The sequence below is a fragment of the Pseudonaja textilis genome, chromosome 3, assembly GCF_049901715.1.
Source record: "Pseudonaja textilis isolate UNSWEBS1 chromosome 3, rPseTex1.2, whole genome shotgun sequence".
Classification (NCBI taxonomy): Eukaryota; Metazoa; Chordata; class Lepidosauria; order Squamata; family Elapidae; genus Pseudonaja; species Pseudonaja textilis.
In genome coordinates, this window is record NC_141992.1 from 56,338,524 (window position 1) to 56,355,710 (window position 17,187).

Consider the following 17,187-nt stretch of genomic DNA (forward strand, 5'->3'; position numbering starts at 1 on the left):
GAGGAGGGGAGCACAGCCCGGAACTAGATAGAGGACAGAGGAAGAGAGTTAGAACTGCCACTCCCTAGAATCTATCAGGTCATATCCACTAGGGTGGGAATAGTAAGGGTTTAGTTTGTATTACGTTTAAGCAAATAAGGAACTGAAGTGTGGCTGGATTGTTCTACATTCTTCTTAGGCTGAGCCTGATTCATATGAATGCAATAAGAGAATAAGGAAAACAATTTCATTACCTCACACACTTTTTCAATTTTCATTATTTTATCCTGCTTGCAAGTACTGCATTGAGCCTGAAGGAATGGGATAGGATAGGACATCAGCTAAATAATTCCTTCCTGCTCTGCAATTCTATATTTTATGTAGAGAATGCTTCTTTTTGCATAGCACTATATTTTTATGAATCTTTAAACGAAAATGAAAGATAAAACACAGGAAAGAAATCTAGATAAAAAGTTGGTTTGTAAACTTTTTTTCCCCTAATTCTACTTCAAAAGCATTTTTCTTTTTTTAAAAATTGAAATAGTTACTATACTAACGGTTACTATACTAAAGATATTGCTGGGACCAATTTTACAAGGTGATTTATATTATCTAAAGAGAATTTTTCCCCAGATCAAATGTGTCATTTTCGCAGAGGCACATTATAGCATGTTATTAACAAAAATGATCGATGTTACAAAAAATAATTCCATCATGATTGTTTTTCAAAACTTTTTAGACAGGTGACTTGAACATTAATTTTTCATATTCTGAAGTAATTATAAATAAAATAAAAACAATTTATTTCATCTTAAACTATTACATAAATTCTATACTACTCACAATATTCCTCAAACAAAAGTCATTTTAATTCCTCTTCCTTTAGCTTCAGGCAAAATTCTGAGCCTATATTCCTTTAATAGAAGAATATGAATATTGCTCCTTTTGAAAATAATAATTGGTCTGGAACAATAGTCATTGTTCTCCTCCTCCTCCTCCTCCCTTCCACCAGTGCCACCCACCATAAAATCTCCAAAGAATGATGTATCAGTTTAACTATCTACCGAGTAATAATTTAATACTATTACAGGGTTAACTAGAAAGACTAGGTCATATCTAGCAATGGGTTAAGGAGTAAAACTTTAAAAGAAAAGGAAATAAACTACAAAATTTATCCCTTTTTTAACCAATTCATCTGCATATAAAGCAATTTTTCAAAGACTGAAATATTCTGAAATACTAAGAAAAACTGATTACACATAAAAATTTATCCACATATTATAAAATAATCCCACTTAACCTGATAGGAGCAAAGAAAAAATAAAATTCCACACCAACTAATAATCTGAATAAATATTCAAATAATTATTGGTTATGCACACGAGGAACACTTAAAAGCTATGAACTGTATCTGTCAAACTTATTTTGACAATAAAACATTTTGTTGAAAACCTGGAGGTTGCAGTTTGGTTGCTTTAAAAAACTAGATCTTTTTTTGGTAGAATACGTCCTTCTTGTCAATGATGAAAGCCACCTCAGGCCCATGGGTAAGCCTTCATTTTGGACTTGTTAACTCAATCTTGTAATTATTTAGCTACACTATTTTAATCTGTCATCCTCATAAACTGCCAACAAGGCTTTCATAACTGCGAACAGCCTTCTCATTTTTTTTTAGGATGAACTCTGGCAAAGGCTGAATACAAGACCCCTGAGGAGCGAAAGGGAACAGAACCACCAAATGTCTGGTTGCCATCTGTTCTACCCATTTACTCTTCAATATGTAAATAAACGTCAGAGAGCACAGGGACCAGTGAAACACACGGTTGCTAAGTGAAGCCCAAATTTCTGCCTCTCCTCCTGATGAGCAGAGCAGTGGCCTCAGATACATGCTGAGAGTACACCATGAAAGGCTCTTTTGGGATTCAACAGCCTCCCCTTTGAAACACCAACACCCTCATAAATAAAGTCCTTACTGTCTGATGGATGCCCTTTTTCCAGTATGGAACCCCTGAAAGAATAAACTAATGCCTGAATGAAAAATAAACTAGGCAAGCACCCTAGTAGACACTTCTATTTTCCTTTGCTTTCAATGGTTGATGTGGCAGAAGGGGGCGGGGGAATATGGTCAGTACGTTTGTAAACCATATAGTAAGAAAAGCTCATTATGACCAGTGATTGAAAAAAACAGAACTCTCCCACACAGATCCATTGGATTAAAAGGGCACAGTAGTGTTAATTAATTTTACACAAAATTGATTTTATGCAAATGCAAAAATAATAGCTGTGAAACCAATAATGAAATATATAGCCCATCTAAATTAATAGTTAAGGCTTTCTGATGTAAGATTTAAGCCAAAAATATTAATTGATTTAGATATCCCAGAGAAAATCCCTGAAGGCAGATGATCTAGGATCACCTAGACCACATAAAAGAGAAATGTTATTCTTATTTCAAATTAGTAGTCAAGCCAATATTTTTTTAATCCCTAAAAATTGTGTGCTGCAACCCTATGTGCGCTTAACTAGGACACTTTGCTAAACTCAGTAGGGTATTTTGGGAGTAGGTATTTAAAGGATTGCAGTGTTAAATTGCTGAATACAAAAGAAATAGTATATGATGAAAATAAACATATCATAACTACACAGAGTTTGTGGGTTAAATTCTGGCCACATAAGATTCTGTTATATTGCAACAGAAATACAGGTAGTTTAATTTAATAAAGCTCACAATAGTCCCTACAGTTCAGAAAACTGCACTAACAGTAGATCCTTGTAATAATATATATTACTGTAGATCTTTGTAACAATATATGTTACTATAATAGTTTTCTAAACATACAGCAATTTTTAGTGTTATAAAATTTATTTTTATTTATCTATCAAATTTACATACTGCAATCTCATTCTTAGAGTGACTCAGGGCAGTTAAGTTAAGCAGTGCCACAGCTGCTCTCTTAGGAAACCACTTTCTTAAGTGGATAAGAGCAACTCAAAGAAGACATTAAAGAGGCTTATTGAGCATTTTATCAGACATATTTAATGCTTGAGTATTTTTTTTCTTTCATAATATCAGAATACGGCTTTATCCAATTAAGCTGGATATCAGAACAAATCAAATGAAATATTTCTTTATATAACGTTAAAATCATGCGATTTCTTTCAAAAAAATGGTAACAAACCAGGGGGGATTTAGGGTGTGGTTCTTATTGCATAAAGATCACCTGATTTATAATTTTTATAAGAGGTTCAAGCATCTTTTCCATTTACAGTCTCCTGTGCTTTTCTCAACATTCCAGCTTCTGTCTGAAGACCTCCAGCAAGGCAGAACCTCTTCCCAATTACTTGCTTCTAACCTTACCTACTGATGCAGTAGTTATTTCTTATTGTTCAACTACTAGTGCATTAAGTCCTATCCACCCCATCTCTTTGGAAAATGTAATCTAGGTATCTACTATCTGAAGTCAGTTAATAGATCCCTAAGGCTAAACACCTGAAATATGCAGTTTCACCCAAAACATTAGCATGTAGGATTCATTCCAGTTTTACAGTTGCTAAAGTAAGCCATAAAACATTCAGCTGCAGTTGTAGTAGGTTCATTTATCCTTATTCACTGTTTTTAAACTGCGCTATAAATTTTTGCTATATTGTATAAATCCAACAGACTATATATTGGTTTAGGAGACCAAAACTATATAGCTTTTATGCCCATCACCAATTTCAGAATTTAGCAGTATCATGTGTGTATGTGCCTTCCAGCTTTTAATCCTGGTAATTGTCTGGATAGGTCACTGTAGTTTTCTTGACAAGATTTTTCAGAAATGGATTGCCATTGCCTCCTTTTGGCAAAGGTCACATAACTGGCTTTGTGGCTGTGGCAGGATTAGAACTCATGGTCTCACATTTTCTAGCCTGATATCTTAACCACCACACCAAAGTGGCTCCCTTAACAGCATTGTTTACAAATGTTATATAAAAATACATTTTTCTTTCTTTCTTTCTTTCTTTCTTTCTTTCTTTCTTTCTTTCTTTCTTTCTTTCTTTCTTTCTTTCTTTCTTTCTTTCTTTCTTTCTTTCTTTCCCTTCTATTTGAATAAAACATTCAAGATTATAATTCAAAAGTCCGCGTTTAAAAATGGCTATTTCTTTTTTTCTCACCTTGCCAACAACTGGATGGGACACACCTTCACTATCTTTCCCCTAATCCTTAAATTATAGATGAAAAAAAAGTGAAAAAATGCCAAATTGGTTTTGAAAGGTGTTCAGAATTTCTATGAGTAAGCATTTAAATTAAGTCCCAAAGATACTTTTTCAAGAGGCAACTGGAATTCTTTTTCTTTGAAAATGTTTCGATTCTCATCCAAGAAGCTTCTTCAATTCTGAAGAATCTTCTTGGATGAGAAGCGAAACATTTTCAAAGAAAAACAAGGAAGTCCAGTTGCCTCTTGAAAAGGTACCTTTGGGACAACCATGACCTGGATCACTGAGAATCTCCACAGACATTTAAATTAAGCTTTTCTTTTCTATATCATTCAGGCAAAATGCCAACATTTCAAAGTTACCTACCAATATTAATCAACATTAATATGATCCAAACTATTACAAGTGGGACTCTAAACCTATGTACCTATTCTAAAGTTGTGAAGAGAGCAAAAGTATAGTAACTGCGTAAATTCTGTGAGAATCTGTGTAAATAATTTCAGGTATTACATACTATTAAATTACAGCACAGAGAATAAAGCTGCCTATATGGACAGGAATCAGCATGAGGGAAGTAGCCAATTTAAGAGCTTTCTCATGTAACCATCTTCTTTAACAACCATATGTCAACTTCATATGTATAAATATATTGATACTGATATATTTAAATAATTTCATATGGTCTCACTGAATTGATAAGACTTATTCAGTTTATTATATTACTTAAAATAATCAGTGCCAAGAACACATTTTTTTCTGGAGCTCAACTTCAATCAAGTATCTTATTTTATCAGTTCCTACCATCTAGGAGACCCAAATCTTGCCAACTTTTTACTACTTTCATGACCTTTTAAAAGAGAAAATAGTCCCCATTTCTTTTCAAAACCATAATGGTGTATACCAAAAAAATATCTATTCTAAAGAAAGAATAGTAGCAACCTAATTCTCAATTCTAAGATTTAAGGAGAACTTTTGAGAACACACCCACAAGAGAGGCAATCCTTCCTTTCTACAACAAAGGTGCTTTTTCCAAAAGGCAACTGGACTTTGTTTTTTTTTCCTTTGAAAACATTTTGTTTCTCATTCAAGAGCTTCTTCAGTTCGGATTCTTGTATGAGAAGCGAAACATCTTCAAAGGAAAAAAACAACCAAGAAAGTCTAGTTGCCTTTCGGACAATCATGACCTGGATGATTGAGAATCTCCACAGATAACTTTTCTAATTACAATAGTAAACAGATTAATTCTGTTTTGAAGAAGCATCATTAGTGTTTAGAAATTATAAGACATTTCATTCCAAGTTTTGATGGGGCAAATTGCATTATTTTATAAGATGGGCCCTATAGATGAGTTAGCTGCTCCACATGTTTTTCCACCCTCTTCCAGAACTAAAGTAAGGGAACAGCAAATACACATAGTGACCTTCGGCAAGACGAGCAACTTCCCTACCATATATGTGCTGGAAATATATTTATTGCTTTGACTAGTCCATAGAGGAAAAATGTTTATGTAAGAAAACTGGATTACCATAACCTTAATTGAACTTGACTTTGACATTCCCTACAGCGGTCCTCTCTGTAACCATTCGTTTTTCATAATAGGATCCAGGTTTACAAGAGAACTTCAAAATGAATTAATGTCTAAGATGAGCAAAATAATAATTGTGTGGGGGAGTTGCAGAGCCGGCCTACTAACTCAATTGAGGAAGAGACCACAGAAACCCCCATTACCATCTATGTTCCTCACAAACGCCAGATCCCTTGTAAACAAAGTGGATGAACTACAGCTGCAGATCTCCCACAATCACACAATTCGTGAGTGCTGTCTGCTAATTGTCCCAGAATCCTGGCTGCACCCGTAAATCTCTGATGCTACAGTGGAGCTAGCAGACCGGACCTTGCACCGTCAAGATCGCAATATAGCCTCCGGTAAGAGAAGGGGGGGGCCTAATTATTTATGTGACGTAAAGACTGGTACACAAACAGCAAAATAACAAACAGCCATTGCTCACCAGTTTTACCTGCCACGGGAGCTAACATAAGTTACCATCACTGCTGTATATTTACCTCCAGATGCTAATGTTAGCATGGCACTTCAAGACATAATTACCATGCAACAGAGAGCTCATCCTGAGGGCGTTCATATCATTGCTGGGGATTTCAACAGAGCATGCCTAAAAACTGTGCTCCCCAAACTGTACCAACATGTTAAGTGCCCAACCAGGGGAAAAAACACACTTGATCATGTGTATTCAAATATTAAGCATGTTTATCGAGCAAAACCTCTTCCCCACTTAGGACAATCAGACCATTTCACCCTGCTTTTAATACCAGCTTACACTCCCCTTAGGAAGAGAGCAAAATCTAGCAGTTAAACTATTAGATGCTTGCCTGAAAATGCCCTCTCCCAGCTTCAGGACTATTTTGCCCACACAGATTGGAGCATCTTCAAACAACAGGACTTCGAGTTATACACAGAGACTATGCTTTTCTACATGAAGACCTGTGTAGAAAATGTCACTGTGAACAAACGCATATGGACCTTCCCAAACAGGAAACCCTGGATGACCAGCGAAGTCCAGACTCTGATCAGGGCCCGTGATCTGGCTTTCAGAGCAGGTGACATCTCACAGTACAGCACTGCCAGAGCTGAGCTGAGAAGGGGCATCAAACATGCTAAGGAGATGTATAGGAGGAAGGTTGAATGCCACTTTACTGACAGTGATCCACGGCAGATGTGGAGGGGAATACAGGCCCTGACCAACTATAAAGGCCAGGGCCCAACAAACAGCGAGAGCAGTAGCACTCTGGCAGAGGAGCTAAACAGCTTTTTCGCACGCTTTGAGGCCACCAAGAACCTGGACATACTGCCTCATGAGGACTACAATGCTGCACCTCTTTCTCTTCAGGTGCATGAGGTGAGAAAAACACTGAGAGCAGTAAATCCCAGGAAAGCTGCTGGGCCTGATAGCATTCCTGGTGCAGTAGTTAAAGCACGTGCTGACCAGTTGGCAGAAATGTAGAGCTGTTCAATCTATCTTTAACACATGCCACCATCCCACAATGCCTGAAGGCTGCAACCATCATCCCCGTTCCCAAAAAAATATAAACACTCTCAATGACTATAGGCCCATAGCATTAACAAGCTCCATTATGAAGATTTTGAGCGACTAGTTTCACAGCACATCAGAGACTGCCTCCTGCCCTTCTTTGATCAACATCAGTTTGCTTATTGAGCAAACCGGTCTACAGAGGATGCTGTGGCCATCACACTTCATAGAGCACTGAGTCATCTGAAGAACAAACAGAGCTATGTGAGGATGCTCTTTGTGGACTACAGCTCTGTGTTTAACACTATCATCCCAGATATACTAGTAACCAAACTGTATAATCTGCAGGTCCCCACCCCCCACATGCTCCTGGATTAAGAACGTTTTGACGAACAGACCACATTAGACTTGGCCCCCACCTTTCTTCCACTATTATACTCAGTACTGGTTCCCCCCAGGGTTGTGTCTTGAGCCCCCTGCTATATGCCTTGTACCCCTTTAACTGCTCACCAAGCCACGCAACAAACAACATCATAATGTTTGCGAATGACACGACCATGATTGGTCTCATCTCTGGAGAGGATGCCCCCACAACCCCCCCCCCCCCCCCCCCCCCAAAAAACCCCCCCCACCCCCCCCCCCCCCCCCCCCAAAACCCCCCCCCCCCCCCCCCCCCCCCCCCCCCCCCCCCCCCCCCCCCCCCCCCCCCCCCCAACCCCCAAAACCCCCCCCCCCCCCCCCCCCCCCCCCCCCCCCCCCCCCCACCCCCCCCCCCCCCCCCCCCCCCCCCCCCCCCCCCCCCCCCCCAAAAAAAAAACCCAAAACAAAAAAACCCCCGAAGGCATATAGGGCAGAAGTAGAGAACCTGTCTATCTGGTGTTCACAGAACAATAGTTTCTTTCCCTGGGCCATCCGAACCTCAAATAAACATGAAGTCACTACCTTATTAAGATGTGAAACCTCAATACCCCATTCAGATGTATAATAACATATTACAGTACAATCTATCTCTTGTGTCTTATACTCGGCTAAGCGTTACAGTCAGTGTTGGATGTATATTTTGTGTATATTCGTAGATATTGTACTCTCAAATTGCAAATGGAGACGTGGGTACTCTATTTTTCTTATCTTCATTTTTAAGTGCTTTGGTTTTATTGTATTGCGAACGGTTGCTGGGGTGCATCCACAGTTTCATTGTACTTGTACAATGACAATAAAGTTCTTCTAATTCTAATTCTAATTCTGGATTGTGCATTGTGACCTAAGGATTTTCACATAGATTCCACTATGAGACAAAGACCTTACCAAAACTCCTATGATTTTCTCTTATTTATTCCATTGTCAACCTCTTGAAATATTATTATTATTTTTGTCGTACAGAAGAATCTGTAGTGTTGTTGAGAGGTGAGTGAGGCAAAGCACTTGTTATTTTTATTTTAGAAATATACACAGTGCTTTAGAGAACCTTGGTTAAGCCTCAGTAAAAGAAGTCTGGTAAACTGCTTTAAGAAATGAAAAGCTCTATTTATTTATTTATTTCAAAATTAACTCATAAGCAAAGGAATAAAACATCCCATTTTTCTCTATGCACATTTTTCACAGTTGTTTTTAAATCCACCAACAGTCCAAAAACATCTCTGTTACAAGTTATGATTTTTTTCCATGATCACTAAACTCATCTCAACTGTACCAGAAGCACAGATTCCACCTCCCAGCCATTACAGTGAGCTTTCTTATGTCATGTATTTGGAAAGAAGGTTTTTCAGCAGAGGAAGTGAAGCGCTAAACTTGTCTGTCCAAAACTACATGGATCACTGACCCTCAGCAGCATACAGACCACTGCTGTGACATCACACTTTCCACAATATGGCTCCAAAAGATGTACCCAGCATGCAAATCTGGATTGCTTAGCTCTTCCAAGAAATTACTGCTTTTTTCATTGTTTACGGAAAGATCATGGGTACATTTTTGTAACTTTTATTCTGAAAGACTTAGGAAACACTAGGCAGACCACCTATCATTACTTCATAGTCAAAGTCCTACTAACAATAGTATTTAACTGTACGGTTTAGTCAGGGGTTCCATTAAAATAAGTAAACATTTATTAGTTCAGGAAAATGTACATTTTTCCACTCTGTTATACTGCTGGAATACTATATTTTAATAGCTGGTTGGAATATAGTTACTGACATAAATTGGAGAAGATTTTTACAGGGGAGGCAAAACAATGTGTCAGCTTTCATCTTCATATTCCAAACCAACATAACATTATCTATGCACATGCCAGCAAAAAATGGTTAGTCTTCTTACCAAGGCAGTTTTGGGCTGTATCTGTGGTTCTGTAAGTCTCTGGCTCATACTGAATAGAGCAAGAGCACTTCCCATCATTAGTCTTAATTGCACAGGGCTTTTCCTTGTAATTTTATAAAGAAGTGAAAGTATGTAGGAAGTGCTGACGGTGGGCTTCCTTCTCGTGCCAAAATTGCTTCTATTCCCAAGAGAAGTAATAATAGCATGGGAAGCAGCTATGCCATGCCACATAACCTGAGTCTACAGATCTTGCTGCCAAACCTCAGGAAACAGACGAAATATTGCCCAAATTCACACATTGCTTTCTGCCAGGAAACAAAATATTGCAATGAGCTGGATGCAAAGCCACCAAAACAGAAAAGAAGACGTTTTCCCCCTTGCTCAAGAACTCCAGTCATGTTGGTTTTATAAAACCGGTTCTGTTCACAGTAGCAGTGGTGATAAGATTCAATTGCTCCATACCAAATGTGGATACACAGCTCAGACTAAAAATTTATTGCTAGTGTATCTCATACAACAACAGGTTTACTTCATGACCTAAGATTATCACCTTCTCCGTTTTTATTTCATTGCCTTTTGATATTAAGTGATGTGGATTTCAAAATATTTAAATTACTGATATGCTTTGATAAAGCATATCAATATAGTTAAACTTAATTTTCTATTAAGAAGTGATAGAATTAAAATTTTAATTCAGCATCCAAATAATTTATATTGGATCAAGGTACCTCAGAAAATACTGAATATTAACATTAAAAACATGTAATCATAAGAAACATGAAAAACCAACAACCTTGGCTTGAAATATTCTAAAGAAATTTGATTTACTTGCACTTTAGTATATCTGTAAACACAATATTGTTTCACTAACACATTGGATAAAGAAAAATTGGATCATACTTAGAATATATAGGAAGTTAGTTGTTTTTGTTCCTGTGTTTTAGTTCAACATTAAGAGTCAGATCTCACTGAATGTAGAAATAACCTAGATCTCTTAGAGAAAGTCTATGATCCATAGTGATATAAATAAATTTTTTTTATTTATTTATTTGTATCCTGCCTTTATTATTTTTAGAAATAACTCAAAGTAGAGAATATACTTTGTATTAAAATTAGCTAATCTAAATAGAGATATGAATCCATTTTAAACATTATTTAGCAAATGGATTTCTCTCTCATATTTTCTCAAAGATATGTAATATGGTAAAGATATTACATTATTGTTCATTGGTTGGCTTAATTTGTTAATCTTGTCCCTAAAACTGAATTGGACACAGCAGCGAATAAGAGTTCAGAAACATATACATGCTTTGTAAAATCTAAACAACTCCTAAGATGATGATTTATCTTAGCTGCCCAGAATCACCTTGTAGGGGAGATGGGCACCATAGAAAGAAGATAAATAAATAAATATGTAATAGCACTATATATACATATAATCTGAATAAGATTAATTTGAAGCAGCCAGTGGAAATAATAGTAGAAATTTATCAACAATATTTGTGTACGTGTATTTCTTTAACACAATTATGCCTGAAGTATTTAGGAATTTTAAAAGTTTGCTCAATTTCCTTAATGAATACAGATCTGTTAAATTATTTCTATATTTTACACATACACATTACTCATATTATGATAAAATGATTTTAAATACTTAGTATTACCTTTATTTTCTCATGAATATGCCGTAATGAGTCTGCAGTTCCCATATCTGCATCATCAGCAATACATACAATATCCAGCTTCAGTTTTGTCTCCAAGTTTAGCACTTTCTGAACATCTTTCGTTGTAACCACAATGACTTCTGCAGAAAAGAAAGAAAAAGTAAATAGATCTATGAAATAGTTTAAATTCTTCAGAATGGATCATTTAATTTTAGATAGTTTAGAATGATGTAACTTTTAAATGTAAATGTAAAGTTTAAATGCAAAGTTTAAATAGTTTACATTCTTTTAAAGCCATAAAACTTTCAAAGTCCTTACAAATTACAAATAATTTGATCAACTTCTTCAAGATTTCAGAATTCTCATTATATGCCAAAATGTGCAAAAATAATTTACTGATCAAAATTGCATTAATTCTGCAGAACAATATTTTATGCTATTTTAATGAATGTAATTTTGTTTTTGTAAGATAGAACTCCAAAGCAAAATATAAGATTATTAGTTAGTTAAGATTATTAACTAAAATTATTAAACTGGCATTTCTGTCATTTCTGTCACTATTATATTCTATGTATTTAACACAAAGCTAGACATTAATAAAGATATGGAAATACAACTTGAATAATGGAAAAGTTGGGAGTGGGGAAGCCTCTATTAATGTTAAATGTCTATTAAATCTAAAAACATGTAATTCATACTAATTTACATCATTTGTGTAATGTCATTGTGTAATGTAGTGTAATTTAATTACACAATTGATATACATTTATGCAAATAACTTAAATGTAAGTACCTCACCAAAGCTTTTTTGGTTGCAACCAACTTGTCCTTTATTTTAGGAGACTGTCTAGATCACGGGTGTCAAACTCGCCGTATCACATTGCCGTCACGTGACGTTTTGCGATGTCATGGGGTGGGCATAGCCTGCATATGACGCATCCAGCCCATGGGCCACCAGATTGACACCTCTGGTCTAGATGGAATTTTGTCTTCTGACTTCAAATTCCATTAAATCAGGCTCTTGAAAAAGCACATATGAGCCTTCCCATGTAACATTCGGAAGAGTTTAAAATACTTTTTCATCTGATTTAATTGGTTTTAATCCAAGAGTTCTTAAAAAAAAGTCTCACATGTAAAATTTCATATTCCTAAAATCAGCAAATACAGGTAAGATGATCTTGGAGAGAAGGGGAGGGAGAGAGAAAGAGAGCCAGTGCAATATAAACTTTTTAAAGGTTTAAGAAAGCACAGACTTTTCAGGATAACATTTAGTCCTGGTATATTTGGGAAGAGGGGAGAACTGAAGTCCGTCCACACGTCTTAAATTTGCCAAATTGAGAAACACTGTTTTAGAGAGTCCCGATGTGGATAGTAGTAAATTCATATGCACTGTTTATTTGGATTCTCAAAATACATTTGATAGATCTCTCACCATTTTTTCTGAATAAACTAACAGTAGAGTAAAAGTTTCTTTATTCATTTGTAATAATGTAATTGATTGATGAGCAGAGACCTTGAAATATGAATAAATGGCCAACTTTCACAATAGCTGAAACTAAGCAATAGGACATCCAGGGAATTGCACTGAGACCACCACTGTTTAAATTTATAATGAATGATCTAGAACAAAGACTGGCATAGTAATCTCCAAATGTTTTGAACTCCCACAGCCTCTGCCATTAATCATGGTGTATAGGATTAATCAAAACATCTAATCTGCATTGGAATTAAATCCAAAAGGATTTTGGATCAACAAGGGAACAGCTAGGAAAATCCATTCATAATGGAAATATCTCAGAATTAGGTTGTTTTAAGCCTAGAATCACTTCACTGAGTATGGAATGTATTGCCAGTAATATTTTAAGTTTGAGCTAATGTCTATTTCTCTTGGGCAGTAAGAGGGAAACTTCTGTTCAAACAGTATAGACCTCTTTGGAAATAACTCATTTTTTATTAAAAGAATTTTATTTTGAAATGGGGTTGGGTTGTACAGTTTTGCAAGTGGTTTCTCATTAACTCAGTTTTCTCTTCCAATCCATAGAAGACCAAATAGAAAAATTCTTCTGCATTTTTTTTCTTGTTTTGAAGTTACCTCAAAGAAATAATTTCGTAAAAATTGTTGTGGCTGGAATTTGGTGTGTTGGAGATTGAAATATTTTGTTTAGCCACTTGAGCATTATTGAAGGTAGAAATTTGACCTAAGCAATGCTTAGGAAAACAAGTTTTATAACTAACAGAAAGGAAATTTCTAGGAAATGCACTATATGTATAAGCAAAATCTCGCATCTACTTAACTACGTTTTGCCAGTTGCCAAATATCCTAAACTCTTGGCCCTGGGAGGAAGGAAATTATTTGAGATTAGCCATTTGTTAAACAAAGAACAGGCAGAATAAAAGACAGTGTGCTAGTATTGCAAATTAAACTACATTTTCATAGCACTCTAATGTGTTCTGGAAATTAGCCTAAAATATTGCTCTGGTTTCCTTTGAAAGAAATGGAATGGGAATGGGAAAAGTAGAATGGGTTAACTCAAAAGGAAACAGGATCTTTTAGCAGCTGAAGGCCTTTGTAATTTTCTATTCTAGTCTCTGTGCCAGAAATCATGTACTATTTCTTTCTTTATCCTTTCTCCAATGAAACTACATACTAAACACCAATATTAGAAATGGTCAATAATCATGCCTCATAAAGTTTTGTTTCATGGATAATAAATAGAGTGCAACTAGATTAATTTCTATATAGAATAGACAAGAAATAAACATATTAAGTATTTCTTAACATATTAAGCATTTCTTGATATATCTGCTTTGGAATTAACTATTTTCAAGAATGGACCACTTTCTACGATCTGCCATTGGTGTATTATATACTGTTGCAAGGACAAAATCATCCATTAAACTGGAACAATTGATGACACGGCTCATTCTCTGTTCTAGTTTTAAAATTGCCTGAAAACTTGAGAATACATTTAATATTAAAATAATTTATATTAAAACTTCTTCAGTTCAGACCTTTTCTTAGAAGACTGTAAGTGCAGATGGTAGATATAATTCATCACAAACTAGTTATGAACATAGGTGATATGATGGTCTCATACATTGGATTAAGCGAAGAATTGTTAAAAAGTTGACCAGCATAACAGAATTGGGGAGGTAGACTAAAATGTAGAACTAACTATATTATAGTCAAGCCTAAGTATACAATTATATGATCTGCTTTTTTCTGTGATTGTACAATTTTTCTGTACAATTCCAGGAAAAAGCAAGCTGCTTTATGCAATTACACACATTTGTGCATTCTCCCAAGAATCCATTTTGCTTTGAAATCTGAAATACTGCATTATCCCACTACATATTTATTATAAACCATATCAGCTAATTCAAACTAATTATACGGAAAGGAAATGTTTAAAATAACTTACTATCACGTATACAGTAATGAAAATTCTGAATGAAAAAATATATTAATGAGTGAAGTGCTTGAGAAAAATCAGTAAAATCTTCTAAATTGTGACTTCTACAGGTTGCATATTATTCTCATATAAAGCCTTTGGAAGGAAAGGGTGATTTACACTGCCTTTAAATATAAATATGGCATTAATGCAATCTCTCTATCTCATCCACACACACAATTTGCTTCTTGGAAGCTTCCAAAACTACTTTAATGTTCTTTGAGCTAGACTAAAACTCATGCCGGTTTCATAGCTGGATGCTTTAACCACTACACTGAACTGATCCTATTTTGTTGATAAAAAGGGTAAAGGTTTCCCTGTCCAATCATGTCCAACTCTACGGCTTTTCTCTGTTTCTTGGCCAAGGGAGCCTGAGTTGTCTGAAAACACTTTCCATAGTCATGTGGCCAACATTGCTATAAAACAAAGGCACACAGAATGCTGTTATCTTCCCACCAGTGGTACCTATTAATTTATTTGCATTTGCATGCTTTCAAAGGGCTAAGTGGACAGGAGCTGGGGCAGAAACAGAAGGTCACCCCATTGTGTAGCGCTTGAGTCTTGAACACAGGTTGTCAGCTTTCCAGCTTTAACTGTTGAGCCATGGTGTCCCCTTATTTTGTTAATATTCCTATCAAATTCCCAGAAGAAAAAAGATAAGAAAAATTTCAATATGTGCATTCTTTATGTAGAGCGCTTGTATATGGTTAGTTAAATACACAGATGATCTCAATCATATAACCTCTTTCTAAGTCAGGCTAGAAGTCAAATGCAACATTCTGAATTAACTGGACTTCCAGCTATGGTGCCACATACCTTGAATTTATTGACAAGTTCATTCTCCTATAGTGTCCTTGATTTTTTGTTATGTCATTTCTCCACAGAGCAAATGACCATATTCAAGGCTGCTTACCTTCAAAACCAACTTGTTCCAATAGGTTGAGTGGATACCATATCAAGGGTTTATTACAAACAGGAAGAAGAGCTTTAGGGATAGTTGAGGTCAGATCCATCATGCGGGATCCACCGCCTACAGCCATCACCACAGCTTGAAATTCCATACCTAAATCTGAAAAACAAAATGAAGTAATCAAAAAATTCAACCAATAAGCAGACAATAACCAATAAGCGGGAGGAAGAAGTACAGAACTAGTAACTTCCCATAGTACATAGTAAGGGTTTAACAATCCTCAGAAACCAGCATCCTTAGCCTTCTGTTTTGCCATTTAAGCATCTCCCTTGTGTTAGATAACTACAACAACCTGTTGCTGTATTACAACCCTAGCCAATGTAGGCAAATGGTAGGTCAGCCTCTGAAAGATTATAGTACTTTTCCCATTCTTATGTTAAATCTTTGTTTTCTGAGTTAAAGCAGCTGAAGACCTGGTCACTTTGAGCTGCGAAGATATATTCTTCTCTTGCTCATAGACTTTATTACATCGTTTTTCTTTCAATTTATTCTAAAATCTAGACCAATCTTGTGTTCTTAAGCCTTAGCACTGCCAGGCAAGTAGACAAAATATGCTCCACATGAATGGAACCCCCCCCCCACCAGTATCAAAAAACTTTTATACTTTTAGACTTCAATTTTATACCTAATAAGCATGCAAAGTTAATGATGCCCTTCTTTACCTTCCTATCGCCACGAAAATAAATAATAACTGGCAGGCTACGCGGGAAAAGGATCGGCTTCTCTTCCCAACGTCCCACCAAGCGCTTTGGCACCTGAAGCCTAAAGACTGCTTGGTTTCACCGTGACAAGTGGGAACCAAGGATAAGAGCTTCGCTTCCCCTCCGGTGCACTTCCACGTCTGCGCCACTAACAAAACGTGCACACGCTCCACCGTACCGTGTTTATACGCGGAGCGAATCGATGAACAGCCCTGACGAAGAGCACCGAATAACCGATCTACTTGTCACCGGTAGGGGAAAATAATCAAGAGAAGGGGAATACCGAGCTATCGATTTCCGGAGAACAGGAGCCTTACCAAGAGTTCAGAGATATCGATTTCCTTTTGGAAGAGCGCTGAGAAAAAAGGGGAGCGAGAAATAGGTTGCTTTATTTCCTTTTTTTTCCCTTGAAGGGCAGCATTCGTTCAGGGTGAAAACATATCCTATCATTTCCCAAGTATTACGTCAACGAGTAGGGTGCTTTTGAGTTTAAGAAACAAAAAATGGTGATATGCATTGAGAAAATTAATGCATCGTAAGATTTACATAGAACAACAGAATAGAATTCTTTATTGGCCAAGTGTGATTGTAAACACAAGGAATTTTTCTTGGTGCAAATGCTCTTAGTGTACATAAAAGAAAAGATACATTCATCAAGAGTCAAGAATCATAAGGTGCAACACTTAATAATATTCATAGGATACAATCAGTGGTGGTATTCAATTTTTTTTACTACTGGTTCTGTGGGCATGGCTTGGTGGGTGTGGTGTGGCTAGGTGGGCGTGGCAGGGGAAGGATACTGTAAAATCCCCATTCCCTCCCCACCCCACTAACCTGTTTTCCAGCTCTGTTCTCCTGTGCAGGCCA

The 17,187-nt window shown here is 36.4% G+C and overlaps 1 protein-coding gene across 3 annotated transcripts in view; it reads right to left on the reverse strand.

Moving 5' to 3' along the window:
• Window positions 1-16,731, reverse strand: part of EIF2B3 (eukaryotic translation initiation factor 2B subunit gamma) — an 89,850-nt gene extending 73,119 nt beyond the window's left edge. The window contains exons 1-3 of one of the 3 annotated variants that reach the window (XM_087929828.1): window positions 16,638-16,731; window positions 15,563-15,718; window positions 11,198-11,337 (exon numbers count right to left, since the gene is read on the reverse strand). In XM_087929828.1, the coding sequence (XP_087785954.1) occupies window positions 11,198-11,337; window positions 15,563-15,710 (288 nt within the window). In that variant the 5' untranslated portion in view covers window positions 15,711-15,718; window positions 16,638-16,731. Of the gene's footprint in view, window positions 1-11,197; window positions 11,338-15,562; window positions 15,719-16,244; window positions 16,533-16,637 lie in introns of those variants that run through there. The other 2 variants (XM_026707212.2, XM_026707213.2) reach the window with 2 other exon arrangements.
• Between the last annotated feature and the right edge of the window lie 456 nt (window positions 16,732-17,187).